Raw genomic sequence first — 17659 nt, forward strand, 5'->3', positions numbered from 1 at the left:
CGTATCAATATCATTGTTGTTCACACTTACTTCACCACATACTGTATTCTAGAGGATATTTTATGCTGAAACCATTAGTAGAGGTCCTAACAAGGGAGGTCTAGAAGATGTTATTTCTATATTGCTACCTGAGCACTACCTTTCCTAACTGGATTCAAACCTGATGAGTAAATTACAAAACATACTATCACTGACTCGAATTAGATAATTAGGATGTAAACTATTACGTCCATAATGACAGAACAGTTTGGACCGATAAGTACCACCTGATTACTTTGTTCGGCGAGACTTCTGACGGGTTTATCCCATGCATTATCACGGAATTACAGGGATTCAAAACAAATGCCGTCGTTGCTTATTCACCGATTGCTGTCTGCTATATAAGAGGATACTTAGCCACTCGCCTTGACCACTAACGAACATAGCCAACAAAGTCTCGCAGCAAAAACAAACACTTCTGTTATAACGGTTTATTAGAATTAATGAATTTTCTTTCCCTATCGTCATTCTAGGATTTTTATTTGGTCTGCCCGGCTCCTGGTGCTGCCCTCGAAGGGGAATTCTGTTAATTAGGACCGGCGGGAGACTTTGATCTTCATAGAATAATACCATGAAAGCTAGGATACGCCAATACTGTATGATTACCATATTGAGTTAAGATCTTCTCAACGAAATTCACCAACCTATTTATGGACAGACAAAATGATGTTATATCGATCAAGAAGACTCTCTTTCTCTTGTATAATTTCATCCGTTGATGTTTAATTGCTTCAAAAGGCTTGAGGTTGTGCGTGACTGGTCCCCATTATTCGTAAGGCCCGTTAGATACAAGACGCGTAGGGCCAAAACTCTGCTGCAGTGTGTGAACGTGCCGTGAAGACTTCGACAGATCTGATGTGATTTCTCCAGAACGGCGCGGGAGGTTCCGCTACATCAATATATACAAAACATATGCAAACGTAACACAACTGAGTGAATTTATTGGATTATGTATGGTATATCGCCTTCTAGGCATTCTTTGTCGTGCTTCAATGCTAAATCTATAAAAGTCCATTAACGTGAGAAATGCATAAAGAACACACTGCCATATGACAAGTTTGTATTGTACATGAGTTTATTACCCATAGGTTTTTGTTTCAGAATGGGCTATTAGCATGACATAGAGATGGTATCACGCACTTTTACTAGTGGTAATCATGCAGTGTTACTCAAATATATCCCTAACTGTCCCACACCCAAGTGCACGATTTGCATCTTAACATCTTTCTCATTTATTTATAACTAGATAAACATTTATACATCCTATTGATTTTTATCGCCGTATCAGAAGTTATTGCCACTGACGAATTGAAATAAAAGTGTAAATTATGTACTAGTGACAGGGGTCACGAGGTGATTGTAAGAACAAAGTTCTAAAAGTTGACACGGGGCATCATGAGTGTCAGCACCATGTGGTTCCGGAAACAACCGCCTTGAAAAGCACGTGGTCATAACCTCTTCTATTTATATCGTTGTTGTTTCCATGGTATTGTTTTTTTTAAATCAAATAGCTTTTAGTTTCAATATCGTTCTAATTAATGTAGTGCTACGTTTCTTAAAATGTGAACATAACTGCTAGTTGCTTATCTATGAAGATATGAAATCAACGAACAGCGATGTAGATCATATGAAATAAATAGAGATAAAAAAAACCTTCGGATAATTCGTCACATGATTAATATCTCAAGCTGTGAAGATTTGTGCACAAAGATTATAACATAATTTGATAGTTATGCATTGATATGTATAGTGCTCGTTGTTTCTGTATTTTAATAAAGACAAACTTCAACCAAAAATGTTTCTTTGATGAGTAAGCGCTCTTAACAGTTTAAACATATAATTTGAAAATATCAAAACGATTCACAAATGTTTGAAATACATATGCATGTATACTAATTTATATGGTAGATAAAAATGCCAATGATAATATAGGTATTCATCTTGATGAAGAATCAGTACTGACAAAGCTGCTGACGCGAACCTTGTATGATAAAACCTAACAGAAGTCGTAACTTAATGTTTTCCCTAGAGGATCGGTAAACATCCCTTCAGTTCTGCATTAAAATTATCAATATTAATGTTCTTTGAAGAAAAAAAACTTAGGCAGCTATATTAATGATATTTGTCTTCAAATCTTGTAATCCTGCATGCCTGCACTTTAAATAATATAATTATCTTCAAAATACAAATATTCTTGAATGGATGACATATCAAATTTCTTTACTTGCAGCAAAGATCTTGTTTCTTCGTTTCATATCCACTTTATATAAAACTTTATTCACCAATTCAATATTCTAGCTTCGAGGCGTACATGAAAAATTGAATAAGGATTATAAAGTGAAGGTACTTGGCACGCATTCCGAGGAAAACTAATTCTGTAATATTTTATTTTGGCTTTGGTAGTTATTTAGTTGCCTTATTAAGTTGTTGGAGCAATATGGGCGAAAACATGCCGAAAACTAGTGCATTAAATTCCTACGATATATTTTATAATCTAGCTGTGTGGTTATTTCTTAGAGGATTCAATTAAAGCAAAATATTGGATGTTCGGATTTCTCTAACATTGTTTTGTAGAAGAAATGTACTGTGAACTATTAAACCCAAACAGCACTGCTTCTGGTTATTCATTCTTCATATCAGATTATAGAATTACGACGGGTAAGAGGCCGAAAATATCAGATGTGCTACCTGTACATATCAATAATGCCTATACGGCGCCATGTTACATGTGTCAAATGGTAATATTGTAGTGAAAGCCATTACGAGAATGCAAAAGTCATCTTAATAGAAATAGAAATATCAGCAATATTTTTATACCACTCGTTCAGTAGGCGTAAATTCTTTCAGATGTACTTTGAAACTGGAATTGGCTTTTTTATAGAACAACTTTGCTGTGCGATATTTCCTTGAATTTACACGAGTATTCATGTTAACGAGCAGTTCGACAGTCTGGGGTTAATCCATTAAACCTTTGTATTGGCCATGCTGCCTACTGGAGGTGACTAGTGTTGTATTTGTAGGGCAGTATTAGTGTATAAAATTGCCTGCCTACAAAATACGCAATATTTCAGGGATATTATCCTGATTAGAGCCCGTGCCTATTCATTAATTTCCATCAAGATACTTATTTATAGGTCGTTGTTTTTGTTTTCCAGCGCTGTCTGACACGGAAGACGCTGTAGAGGACATTCCGATTAATGTAACTGTGGCCGAGGGAAAGACAGCTATCCTTCCTTGTCGAGTTGACGACGTGTATGACGATCAAATGGTGAGTGAATCAATAACACCCCATATACATATAGCATGAGAAAATTAAAAACAGTCATTTTCTTATATTTCAACGAGTTGATCTCTGACCTACATGTAGCTGGTAAAGAGTACATGAAAGATGATACATGTTTGTTTGAATAGTTTTGTGAATAACGTTGATCATATGGAGCAGAAAAAAAAATAAAGACTTACATTGAACAGATCCAATTCTCAAATATTCTTACGTCTCGCTCTTGCATTAATTCGACCTATTAAGCTCATATGAAATTGTTCTAGTTTCGCGTCATAAGAATTTGATAAAGTTGTAAGATAATGCACTAGCCATATCATATACACAAAAGCATGACAAGGCGACGCTTGTTTCTTCTCAAATTATAATACCGGTTCTATTTATGAAATTTCTCTCCTTTGTCTTATTCTCAGAGAATTTACGACAATTACTTCTTTAATTAAGATTAATTACATGTTTCACAGGGAAATGAGATTAATTATATATTTTTTTTATTTCTTTTATGCCCGACATATCAACATCATCTAATTGTTTCGTGATTATCAATAGGTCAATGACACCAACCTCGTTAATTGAACCTGTGAGGCCTCGATTCAGGTAGAGGTAACGGCGAAATATCAACCTGGAGTTTTAAAACAGGTCAAAATGAAGAAAAAGTCTTAAACGTAATACAGGTTAATGAAAACTGTATTAAGTTTGTATTGGTGTCCACCCAATGTCATTACGCATTATTTGTGTTTGTAATATGAAATTTATTGCGTCGGAAATGCAAAGCATATCTGGTTATCACGTGTTCCTTCACTAATTCTCATTTTGAGAACGTGACATGTCTTACATTGGCCTAGATGTTCAAAGTAAAAATCATCAATTAAAGTATACTCTTGTCTGATAGCGTCCCCGTTGAATATTTCTTTTGCCTGTGTTATGTGTTTTATTGATGTCAAGTTTCATTGTGCTTCGCATTTGTTAAATGCTGAATTTTTGCAAATCGTCCGACCATCATCACCACCTCTCTGACAATATTTGGCATAATATTTACACGTGTTTAGAGCTCTCATTTTGTTGCACTAATCTTATCTCTATCTTGAAAATTTCTTTTCTATCATGCCTACTTAAAGTTTTTTTTTATGTGTGGGTCTTCTGTATGTTGTCATTTATATCTGTCGTCCGTCCTATGTTTCACTGTTTTTGTTTTCTTCCAATCCTTTTTATAACACTTCCAGTTTTAGGTGAGTTTTTCTTCCTGTGTACTGTTGACTTCTCTGACGTCTTTAGACATCCAAGTCACGGTTACTCTCTCTGTAGGCGTTAGTTTAAGAGCAGTTGCATTTGCATTGACTATTAAGTATATCTGTTAACAATGCACTTTTCATTCGTTAGAGTAATGGCAAGATTGAGAACATCCACATATACTTTAAGTACTTCTAAAATGAGCAGCTTTATGAAAAATACGAAAGTTATATCATTATGAGGCTATTGTCTCTCCCACATCTAGATTTTTGCACTTTGCATTTCCCCATGTCCGTCGAATGATTCTAACTGTAAATCATTGTCATTACTGACGATGCCGGGGAGGGGAAGTTTTATGGTGCAGTTTAAATTCACTATTTTTCCCTACAATATCTAATCCTAATGTCTTATTCAACAGTGTAATTCACTTGTACGTCTCTTGTACCATCTTCAATGTACCAATATTTATTGAGTGCATGAATTGCATTTTAAAACGAAATCCATATCGGTATGATACCTACAAAGCTAAAGTAAACTATGTCAAAAGCAACATTTGAAACGTATTCTGTTTGATATGTCCGATGTTTAAATGAATTACAAATTTTCTATGCAATTCAAATAAAAAATTACAAATTTACCTATATATAACATTGGAAGAATTGATGTTTGATTAGAACGGAGAACGCATACATATTCCTCAACTGTATGAGGGTAATACAGCAAATTCACAGCGCGTGCTTACGAAATGCCTCCCTAATTGTCTATACGCTGTTACTTGTTCAGTGCATAACCAGTCAGAGTCATAATATAACCCAGACTACAGCTACACAAGACGAAAATTATATATGTTGGAAACATGCAGATGATGACACGCAATACCCCCTTCATATTTTCCAATCAGTCACCCTGTAGAATCGATTAGTTCCCCAAAATCCCTAACGCAAAAAATTAATTGACGACAAATCTTGGATCATCGTAAGCTTGATCGTATTGATCAACACTGTATATGTACAAGTCTTTGTCAACTCGACAGAACGATAGGTGCTCTATTGCATCATATTGACAAAGGATATTGACTTCTGGTTTAGCAATTACTCTACGTAATTCCCAAAAGCAAAGCATGAGCTAAGGTTTAGCAGTCTATCTGTTATGAAAACAAATGGCCAGGACGGTCTTGATTCGTCTGTCATTAAGATATAAGAATGGGCATAGAAATGTCAGATTTTCATCCTGTTTCCAGTAAAGTTAAGAACAAGTCTCAACATTGCACTAATACCCTATCAAAAGAAAACGGCTCAACTGTTGTTTCCTAAGAAAACATAGCTAGAGATGGTTTTCAATAATGATTGAAATCTCCCATGATAGCGCGCGCTACACTGACTAGCAGACGACAGGAATATCGACTGCTGCAAGACCTCTGAGCGAAACAGTGGTGTGTTGAGTTTGACAGCTACAGCAGTCTTACCTTCGCTGTTAATCAAGATTGAAGCCCCTTTGTTTGTTTTTAATATGCACGACGAATATACAAACTGAACCGTGATCGGTTGTAAAAAAGAAACGAATTCGACGATAAGCGATTCCAAATTATTGCAAGCACTGTAGAAAAACAGAAATGTCGAATCAATTCCAAATCGTTTTCTTCTTAAATATAAGAAAATGTTATTTCCATTTTTGTCATAACTGTCTCGAAAGAAGACAGACGAGAAAGCATTTTCCTTTTGATCGTGTTTTACTGATGAGAAATCCCGCTGGGGTTAATCGAATATGTTGATCTCTATTTAGTTTTTTTTATAAACGGCGAAGCCTTTCTTGCTTCAAAATATTTGTACATTCTGATCACATGTTGTTACTGCTTCTTGCCTAATGTCGTTTATAAACCAAAACGACATGTGATTTTTTTAATCGAAAGGATGAATTTGCTCAGCATGCACATAGTACAATGGTACTTTAGGAAATGGAATCAAGAACCGTAAAGGAAAGATGATGGACATGAAAGAATAATCTATTAGTGTTATTAGTCTGCTCTAAACTTACAGTTGTGGTAACGCACAACTCCGTGCGCAAATCATGCATACATCCTACTCGCACACGCAGTATCGCGATATGAGTGTACATTTTGTTAGGTTTGGTGAAATGGCCGGTTCATATTTCGGATTGAAAATTAAACGGAAATTTCGTGAAGTAATTACTAAATTGCGATCACATGAAAATGAAGATTGTTCAGGGAATATAAATATAGTTCGAGAGTTTTCGAAAAATAACACTGGACCGGTATTAATTAGTCTTATCGTCGTTAGTTTCACAGTGACGAGTAGTGGTGCGTGCAACCACCTGTATACGGGTATGTACGTGACAAGTCCAGATCCGTATCGGCTGGCTCGTCAGTGTAACAAACAGGACACTTAAGATTTACCCGAGCATATATTTTTTGTTTACAAAATGAAGGGAAAATAGGAATAATACAATGTAATGAAAATAAAATTCCCATTCTGAGTTTTAAATGATACATTGCTGTGACATAAAGAGACGTCCATTTAATGTTTACATATATAATGTATATATAATGTGTATCCGTACACTAAGGGCTTGTCACGTTTGGCTCTTTTTAAACTAAACACTTAAGATTACAAGTGTATCTAACTATTGTGTATCTGATATATCTACAGGTGTCCAAGCTATATATTAATGGCTTAAATAGAAAATATACTAAGTTGTATTCTTACATATTTAGAACATAAATACACCTTATCCTATATTTCTTTTAAGTAATATGTATTTTTTTCAGCCAGAATCGCATATTTGTACGATAGAACACACTACGTACGCACATATATACAATAGCATATTTCGTTTAGTTTTCCTATCGTGCACACATCGCACATCGTGTAACATCGCACATCGTGTAACAAAGCACATCGTGTAACATAGCACATCGTGTAACAAAGCACATCGTGTAACATAGCACATCGTGTAACAAAGCACATCGTGTAACATAGCACATCGTGTAACATAGCACATCGTGTAACAAAGCACATCGTGTAACATAGCACATCGTGTAACAAAGCACATCGTGTAACATAGCACATCGTGTAACATAGCACATCGTGTAACATCGCACATCGTGTAACATAGCACATCGTGTAACATCGCACATCGTGTAACATAGCACATCGTGTAACATAGCACATCGTGTAACATCGCACATTGTGTAACATAGCACATCGTGTAACATAGCACATCGTGTAACATGGCACATCGTGTAACATGGCACATCGTGTCGCACATCGTGTAACATCGCACATCGTGTAACATCGCACATCGTGTAACATAGCACATCGTGTAACATAGCACATCGTGTAACGTTGCGATCTCACGATTGTGCAATACATTAAAAGATTTTAACATTTTGCAATATGCATGTACCATCTACCGTGGTTGATGGGTGATATGAATCATATCATATTACAAAAGTTCAGATGAAATACAAGCATTTTCTTGATGGAGATGCTTTAATATGATCCAAGGACAATATTTCTTATGATAATAATTCTGTGGACCTCTATTTCTGCACAATCAGTATTGAATTTAGGATAGTAAATACCAATTGCCTTTTTACATCAATACAGCCTTAGACCACACTGATTAAACTTCAGTATCGTTTTTGTCTACCTATCATTCCAAGCCCATACGTACCACACCTTGTACCGTCCAGGTGCGTGACTACACTGGACTACATTTTATCTACATTCTAATCTACACTTATGGAAAAGACTATAGTTAATTCAAATCGACATTTAGAGCTATTTTCATGTTAAGGGAAAGTTACTTTATTTAGAATTGGAGAAGTCGATCTCAGTTGTTATTTTTTTAAACAAGGAGTCAGAAATACTAACAAGCGCAGATGGGTATTACATGTACTCACAATCTATTTCTATTTTAATCAGACTTTTATCGCATACTTCACACCTCTCATAAAGGAAAAGTGTAGTAAATCACACGGTTCCATTGCACACCATATTCTCCTCCTTTCCTTTCTAGAAATTGTGTAATATTTCGGAGCTGCAGCGTGTATTTGCAAACCTCTAAAGATACACAGGAAATACCTTAATTATTTAGACAATAAAAATGTTACCTGTATGGAAACGGTTTTAGTATCCTGCATCTTAAATCTATTCCACTCAGGATCAGAATGTGCAATCTAATGCTCTTTTCCCAAACTTTTCTCTTACTCCAGGACAGATTTTCACATTGTATCCAATAACTTATCTCTTTTCTGATACTGGTGTTTAAGTTTCAAAGTTTCTTGATCCTCTTGGAAAAATTTGTGCCAAAGTGTCAACAATGCCTTTATCATAGTTTAAGCCATAAATCCACAAATCACCTTCTTTAGAAAACAATCCTTGTGTTGATTATAATGTTTAATGACGTACGGATATCTCTACTGAGGAAGGAGTTCCGCCGTACTGAGAATCAGAGTAGGGGGATGACAAGATGAGTTTTTCCAATCCCACTTTTGGTCTGTCCGAGGTGAGCAGTATGTAGTAAGCCATGATTTCTCCTCACTCGAGACTTCTTCCACCCTCGCGATATAAATCCCTTATTACTCAAAAACCACGTAATATTCTATACTATCGGACGCACCAAAGCGTGAACGTAACGACATCTTCAATTACCCGCCATTATGACTTACAAATTAAGCGGTATAAAAACGGCTATTCAATATTACAGGGGACAGTCATTTACCTTTCAATCAAAGTGTTATTTAAAAGTAACCGATTTCAAAAAATGAAAAAATAAACATAAAGAAAGACAATGAACGATGGTTTTGTTGTATTCCATATCAAGTAGTGTTTCAATTTAATTAGTTTCAAATGAAGTGGGTTCACAACCGATTGTCAATTGTTTTCCAGCATGTGATTGTAAGAGAAACAAGTCGTATTCCCTGACCTCTGCATAATTGCATCTATTTTGGAAATGTGTTGATTGTGACAGCCACCTCCTCGGTTTTCTAAACTGAAGAATTGACTTGGGGAAAAAAACTCAACACGAAACGACACTGAAATTAAAAGCCCAGTCATACTTTTGGATATATGTAGGAACCTATTTAAAATCTATGAATGTCATATTCCATAAACGATATGTTTATTAGTCTGTAATTGTCACATAATGCAAATTACCTTAGTGATCTAACATTTCAGAGAATTACGAAATCAGACATTTCGTCGAAAACCTTGAATGCTGAGAACATTAATGCATTTTATAGTCAGTAATTCTCTGAATCAAGTGTATATGTGTGGTGTTTCCTCTGCCATAATTTCGATTATAATTCTAACAATCAGAAATACTGACGTAAAATTCCATTCAAACGCTGTGTATGACTTGTTAATATGTCGTATCACTGGTAAAGTGTGTTACGAGTCTGCAACCTTAGTGTTGAATCTATAAAATAATAGCTATTGTAGTGCAAGCATTATCTCATATTGCAGATATTTTCAGACCTGTTATAACAACTATTTCTTTCGGGAGAAGAGCTGGAGAAGGAAAATTGTACTTTTCGTCTCCAAACAATACATAAATAAGGCAATATGACACTCTTGGTAATATTATTTAGTGAAAATTGTCGTCATTACTTCAAAATAATCAGCAGCCTTTTCAAAAATATCATATCAATGTTTCGGGTTTCTCAGTCATAAATGTCCTTGCAAGTAGATATATGAACACCGAGAAAATTAACTCTCGTCTGTAATACTTTACGAAGCGCGCACGAGAGATAAATCAACACCTCTTATATAGATCAGCAACGACAATTATGGAATGTTCGAATATCATCTCATCAGCTAAATTAGAGAAAATTCTGGTATTTGGTGTGAAAGAATATTTCGACGTGCTATGCAAATGCCGAGACGATCCGGCAGATTCAGTCCTCGCTGAATAGACGACCTATCCGGATTACTTTGTTGTTGCCTGTACATTGGTATGATATGCTACAGTGTGACATTGCCGCTTTCATGTAACAGACATGGTCTTAAATGTAATCTTATAAAATATAGCTAATATTTATCAAGATATATCCTCTTTGATAGGTAAAAGAATGGGGTATATTCCGAAAGTCATTCATAAACACATTAGTATTTTTGTCTTTCTCAATTAATTTTGAAATATGTATACTCTGTTGTATTTGCCTATGTAGTATATATGGGAATGTTTGCTACAATTTACAAATGTGGGTCTGTGTATTTGTTACCGGGGGTTCATTTAATTCAAAACATCGCAAGCTCAATGTTTATTCTTGTTAAAAGAATCCAACAACAAATGAATACAATATTCACGAACAATATCACACGTACACATCTAACGATCGCCCGGACATTCAAGGGACACAACTCTAACATGACATAGCATTAAAAGCAGTAATAAAAGCGACAGATCTGACAGACTAACCTTATCTAAGGATTCTAGTCATAGACATAATTTAGATTATACAATCTAGACACCTAGATATAATTTAACTATTGATTTACTAATATGACAAAGAAATACTTTACAATTTGATTCCGACGTAATAGATCGTTACGGCGACACATGCTTTCTAGAGAATATATACAAGGAAGGAAATTACACTTCTGTACTGTTATTTAATACATATAACAGCAAAACACACCAAACAATAGATCAGATAAATCAGTAATCTAAATACACATTCACTCTACGTAATAGTGCAGGGGCCCCAGGAACAATGACAGACACCATGGAGTGTTATAGATAAAACATGATTCCAGCTGTAATCACAAATAAATATTTGATACAGCAACTATAAAATAGCAATAGATAAAAACAAAAAACACTTTATAATCTAAATTGCCGGAAAGAATCTATATAAAAAAATACCACCGAACGAATATGTCCGAACAATGGCAAATAGACACTTACTGATTGCTAGGAGCAATATTTGAATAAAGAAATGATATAGATATAATAATATTATTTATAAAAACTTACCAATAATTTCTACCTCATGATCGTAAACAATAATTCCTGATACTCAGAAAGACTTCTTGTCCAAATGAAAGAAAGGAAGTGTGAAAGTGAGCTAAAAGTCACACAGGAGTTAATATAAACTGTCTAATGAAAATCGACTGTCCAGATCAGATGACTTCAGAGGTCACATTCTTTACATTCTCACACTCAATTGTTCATATCATTCATATATTCCATTACATCTAGGATGGTATGGCGAAGTCCTTGATTTGTTTTTTAATAAGCTTCCCATCAAAGTTTGGGCCTTGGTCGGAATGGAGCCTGATGAGAAAGCCGTAATGGAGGAAAAAATTGTTGAATAACACTTCTGCCGTGGTCTTGGCTGTCATATAACGTGTTGGATAAGCCTGGGCATATCGCGTGAAGTGATCAATTAGAACCAATAAATGTTGATAGCCTCCTCTTTATGTCTCCAGAGTAAGAAAATCAACACAAACTTATTCCAAGGGTTGGCAGGTTCTGATATTTAATGTTAGCGCTCTTTTGAGTAGCGGGTGTTTTCCTCAATATACAACATTGACAGTTTGATATCCATTCATCGACATCTCTGGTCCTTCCTAGTCAATAAAAGCGCTCTTGGATCAAAGGGTACGATTCCTGCCTGGGTGGCCAACTTCATCATACAGTAATGTCAGATTTCTCTTCACCATTTATGATGGCAGGACCAGTTGACTCATCCTTGACATTATCTTTCGTAGTCTCCCTGTATAAGACGCTGTTTTCCGATATGAGCTGATGGAAATTTCTAAGAAGAATTTTTGCTGCTTGGGGCTCCGGGTTTGTCGATGAGGTTTCTTCCTTTCCCTAACAGTATGGATAACTGACTAAAGTAACTGGTCTTTGGACAGTAAATGTCGCCAATCACTACTAGACATCTGCTCCATATCATCAGAGTAATCATCCAGGGGATCTCCGCTCGCTCATCATCCTGCAAACTCCCACATATGGCATTCACCGACTCAGCATCCTGATCCTATGAAAGACGGGATAAAACGTCAGCATCTGTGCTGTTACGTCCGGGTGTATACTTAATGGTGAAGTTCTAATAAGACAAGGCAGCAAGCCATCGGTGTCCAGTTCAGCTGTTGTTAAAACACACGTGAGCGGGTTGTTATCCCTCAAGACTGTAATTAGTTCCATACAAATAATCCGAAAATTTATTTGTAATGGCCCACCATAAAGGAAGGATTTCCAGTTTATGTGTTGGGTATCTTTTCTCTGCTTTGTTCAGTCCTCTGCTAGCATAGCTGATAACCATCTTCTTTCCATCTTGTTTCTGATATAGAATAGCTCCAAGTCCCTTTTCACTGGTATCAGTGTGTTACTCAAAAGGTAACGAGAAACCAGTGTATCCAAGTACAGGAGGTGTGGTAAGTATTTTATTTAACTTCTGAAAAGCTTCCTGTTATTCCTCTCCCCAATTCCAATCCATTGGTGTAACCTTCGCCTTATTATTCGATTCTCTAATCTTCTTGTATGTAGGAGGTAACAAATCATTCAGTGGCTTGGCAATGGTAGAACAACAATTTCTGACGAATTTCCGATAATAGCCCGCAAAGCTGAGAAATTGTCGAAGTTTATTCGGGTTACTCGGTGTTTGCCACTGAACAATCTTTTCGATCTTCTCAGTATCCGCTTCAATACCATTCTCGGAAACATTGAATCCTAGGCACTTCACTATAGATGTAAACAAAGTACATTTCTTAGGTGACAACTTGATTCTGTTCCCCCGTTATCGTGGTAATACAAGAGCTAAACCATCGGCATGCTCCTCAAAGTCCTTTGAGAAAATTATAGGATCATCCAAATATATAAAACAAATGGATACGATATAGTCTCCTAAAGAGAACTTCATTAACCATTGGTACGTAACAGGAGCTTTTACTAGGTCAAGTGGCATCCTGTTGTACTCGCAAAAGTCCCAAAGAGTCCCAAAAGTCCCACGTCAAAGGCAGTCCTCTATTTATGTTCTTCCAATACCTCAACCTGATGGTAGCCGCTCTTCGTGTCAAGGACGCTAAAATCTTTACTGTCATGTAGAAAGTCAGGAATTTCTTCTATCCGCGGCGGGGCATAGGAGTCTTTTATGATTTTGTTGTATAATTGCCTCCATCCTTTTTCCGAGCGAACACAACGCAAGAGGACTTTGAGAACGGCTGACCACTCCACACGCAGCTCAAATAAACTTCCTCCAGCATGGCAGGGGGGTATCCTCCTGAATCTCTGTCTAAAGGGTGTTGATTCTTCTAACTCGATCCTGTGTTGAGTTCTAGTACTGTGTCCTAGGTCGAGATCTCCACAAGAAAACACATCGAAAAAATTAAGTAGGAGGTCGTCTATCTGCTGTCGCTGTTGACCAGATAATGAAGATGTATCCAAATTCAACAGGCTTCTGAAATCTTTCCTTTCTTCAAGAACACTGTAATCTTCTAACATTCCCTCAACTGACACTGGGTGTATCTCCACTATAATAGACTTGGAAGGTATGGATACGGTACGGACTCTCTCTCGTGTTGCAAGTCGCTGTAGTCGCAGTGTGGCAGTCCCGGTGTTATATCCAAGTACTGTTTAACATCTGTCTTAATAGGTTGCAGGAGAACGCAAATAGGAATATAATTCACCGGCTTGTCAACGATTCCTCGAACAGTAACCTTGGAATTCGATGGTGTCGAGATGTTTCCTTTTTCTGCTAGCTTCACCTTACCAATGCAAAAGTTCTTCTTCCTAAGCTCCTTGGAACATAGCATAAGGCAACGAACGGTTAAGTACCACGGGTCTTCAATCTTCATATCCGGTAGACATCTTCCACCGTAAGAACGTCTACTTCAATTCAAGGCCTACAGAAGTACATTAATCCCCAGTAGTATAGGTACTGACTTATCATAATCGCTGCCATGTACAACCAGGAACAAACATGGATATGATTGTCCGTCAAGTCCTGGTAGCCTTTCAAGTTCTGCCTCTATAAATCGGTGTGCGGTAAATGTGTCCGATAAAAAGATTCACTAACCGTAGATACACTCGAACCTCTATCCAGTAGTGATAAAGCCTCAACTCCGGGAATGGAAACAAGTGTTTCACTACATTCTCCAACTAATTGTGCAGAGTGTGCATTGGGTCGTCTAGTCTTCCAGTCTAAGGTTGACCCATCTTAGACTGTTACCCGTTAAACTCTTCGTTGAGTGGTCCAGATTTCAAAATGCCTTTTTTGGCCGCAATGCCAACAGGTAGGCTTGTCATCTCTATAAGTCCTATCGTCCTGGTAGTGAGACTGAGAGTTATTTCCCTTGGACGATCTACGATTCTTGTAATTTGGGTTTTGGTTTCCTCTATTTCTGTCAAACCTCTTATTCCTCTGACCAATAAACTGTTTCTTCATATTTCTGTAGTTGTTAGACAGTTGATTAACTATCGTCCGCAATTCCTCCATCTTGTCTGGCTCCTTCACATCAGTCACTGTCATCTTCGAAGTACTGGGCTTCTTACTTTACTTCTTGTCCATGTAGTCATACTCTATCTGTCTAATAGCTTTTAGGAGTTTATCGTACTCTTTTATGGAATCAAACTTGTATCCAGACATGTCTCGTAAGAGTCGATGAAACCACTCCAGAACTTGGATCTCAGCGTCTCCTGTAAATTTCCAGATCCTACCTCACCTTTCTGCTTGGTTTTGACGAGGATCTCCTCTAGCCTACATCCCCACGATGAATATCCTCATCCTCTTGATGTTTAGTGCTGTAAAAGTTCTCGAGTAGTGATTCATGGGATTCTACAGCTCCATAAACGCTCTCCATCTTGGCAAAATTGGCAAGTAACGACGTATCAGCTCCAAATCCGCAAAATTGTGAAATTATTAGTCGCTGATGGTGCGTGACAACACGGGGAAGAATATCAACATGGTCTGGTTGGGCAGTAGCATCTCTACTGACTCCATCTGTCTTAGGCACAGCTCCTTTTTTCGCATAATCCGCCAACCACTTGTTGAAAGCTTTCAGAGATTCCAGAATAGTTTTTAATTTCTCGGCCCGACATGTTTAAGCAATTTAATAAACAATACCATCGTATAAAGGGTCCATAGGTGCTGCAGAAGAACTTGAAGGCAAAGTGAAATGACTTCAAACTGTTGAAGATGAAAGAAAAAAATAGTCCAAGAGTTGTTAATAAACAAAGAACAACATGAGAAATTAATCAAATGTCCAACAAATGCTTGAGATTTAAATGAAAAGTCCAATGAAGGCAAGAAAATAAATTTTAAGTCCAATTGCATTTGATTTAATTAATTGATTAAACAAATGAAAACATACGAAACACAAGTCAATCTACAACACTTAAATACAGTCCTGTGACATAGGAATACATTTATATGTCTACCAGGCAAACAAAAATAGCCGCCGGTGTTTTAAGTATCAATATACTACAATTGATGAATTGGTGGAAGCCTGCACCAAAATTAAACTAACCTTACAAAGCTATGAAAATATGACAGAACATATTAATTGTGAAGTACTTAATTTGCCATACAACGCCTGTTAGTACCAAAACCTAGAAGATTACTAAATTTCTAAGCTTCGATTGCTTGGCGTCGACTTGACGGTCCACATATGAAATCCGTAGCAATCGAACTGCCCTCGTGATCGTTGTTACCTATTGACATCGACTTCCATTCAGAATTCCATTGTTATTTCATTCTGAAAATAGCTCAAGTCTACGACATGGGAATGTAAATATTCTTACAGTGACACTAGACACGTCGCTCTATGCAATATTATTGAGAACCGCATCACGTCTTAATCAGACAGCAATGCTTAATAAATAGCTTTTATTCAAAACATAGGAAAAAAGTAAAATGCTTAAGTAAATTTCCAATTTCTAACTCTATTGTCATATTATTGTATATGCTTACCTGTTTATCAAGGTTGCTGCCTGTCACGGACTTGCTAACTTGGTTTTGAGGTAAATGCAAATTATATATAACTACAAATACAAACGCTGAAGTCGTCGACTGACGGACAAATTGTTAACACAGGGTTTCAAATGATGCAAGTTGATGGAAATTATGGAGAAGTTTTATGGTCGCCATAGTGATTTCATTGAGAAATATTCAATTTCTTTTAGCAAAATGAAGCTAGACATGTTTAATGTTTGCTTGTTGGTTCCGTTGTTGTACACCTTGTTCTCATTTGAGAACATGACAATATTACTTTGACTGACCAATGTTTATATAGCGGGTGTCGTCGATGAGGCAGAAGACACTTATATTCCCTTACTCCCCATGTAGTTCAGCAGCATCCGTGTAAATCTGTCATTTGTTCATATTTTGCCCTAGTTTTATGGAATTTGAGTTAGGATTATGATTACGTTCGCATGTTGATATTTTCTTGATGTTTATCAAACTATTAACATATGATAGGTGTTGTATGCAGTCGATAGGAATACAATCTGGATAACAGATAAATAATGGAGTCTTCCGCGAGTATTCACATCGACTCTATAATACCATCTGGTCACAAATCACTGATCTAATGTCACGTTTCCTTCCGGCGCGGTATAATATTCGACAGAAAATGTTACGGTTTCAAGATCATATCATTTCACTTGTCCCTCTTTTCTAAAAGTATTCCGATATCTGAAAGCAATAGCAATCTCTCCCTTCAATCGGAAATCGTTTTATCCTTTCTGAATATAAAGTATTTCTAACGTACACTATTATATGCAAATATGTTATAAATTCCCGGAAGTGACGTTATTCTTCGGTAGATTTATGTTCGGAATTTTTGATGGATGATGCTTTTTCGATAATAACTGAGTGTGTGTAATATAGACCCAATTACAGGCGATATAGCTTTCTAACATGCGTCTCAAGTGGCCGAATATTTCCATGAAGAGCATTCCAGCAATTTATTGTCCTTACTTAATTGCATTTAGGACCAAACCACAACTCCGGACCACAATAACATCCATATTTCATTTGACATGATATGACATATTTATTACTGTCAATTAAATACAAATTCAGATGGAAGATACAAATTCTTTTCAATAATTGAATTAATGATTGTATTTGGTCAAAGG

The 17659-nt window shown here is 36.5% G+C and overlaps 1 protein-coding gene across 1 annotated transcript in view; it reads left to right on the forward strand.

Moving 5' to 3' along the window:
* The window catches only part of LOC132562049 (limbic system-associated membrane protein-like), a 107273-nt gene that overhangs the window by 76393 nt on the left and 13221 nt on the right, over window positions 1–17659 (forward strand). The window contains exon 2 of the mRNA XM_060226772.1: window positions 3195–3307. Coding sequence (XP_060082755.1) covers window positions 3195–3307 — 113 coding nt within the window. The remainder of the gene's footprint in view (window positions 1–3194; window positions 3308–17659) is intronic.

This window comes from Ylistrum balloti, unplaced genomic scaffold, assembly GCF_031769215.1.
Source record: "Ylistrum balloti isolate Yb309-2 unplaced genomic scaffold, AGI_CSIRO_Ybal_v1 Utg371338, whole genome shotgun sequence".
NCBI classification, from domain to species: domain Eukaryota; kingdom Metazoa; phylum Mollusca; class Bivalvia; order Pectinida; family Pectinidae; genus Ylistrum; species Ylistrum balloti.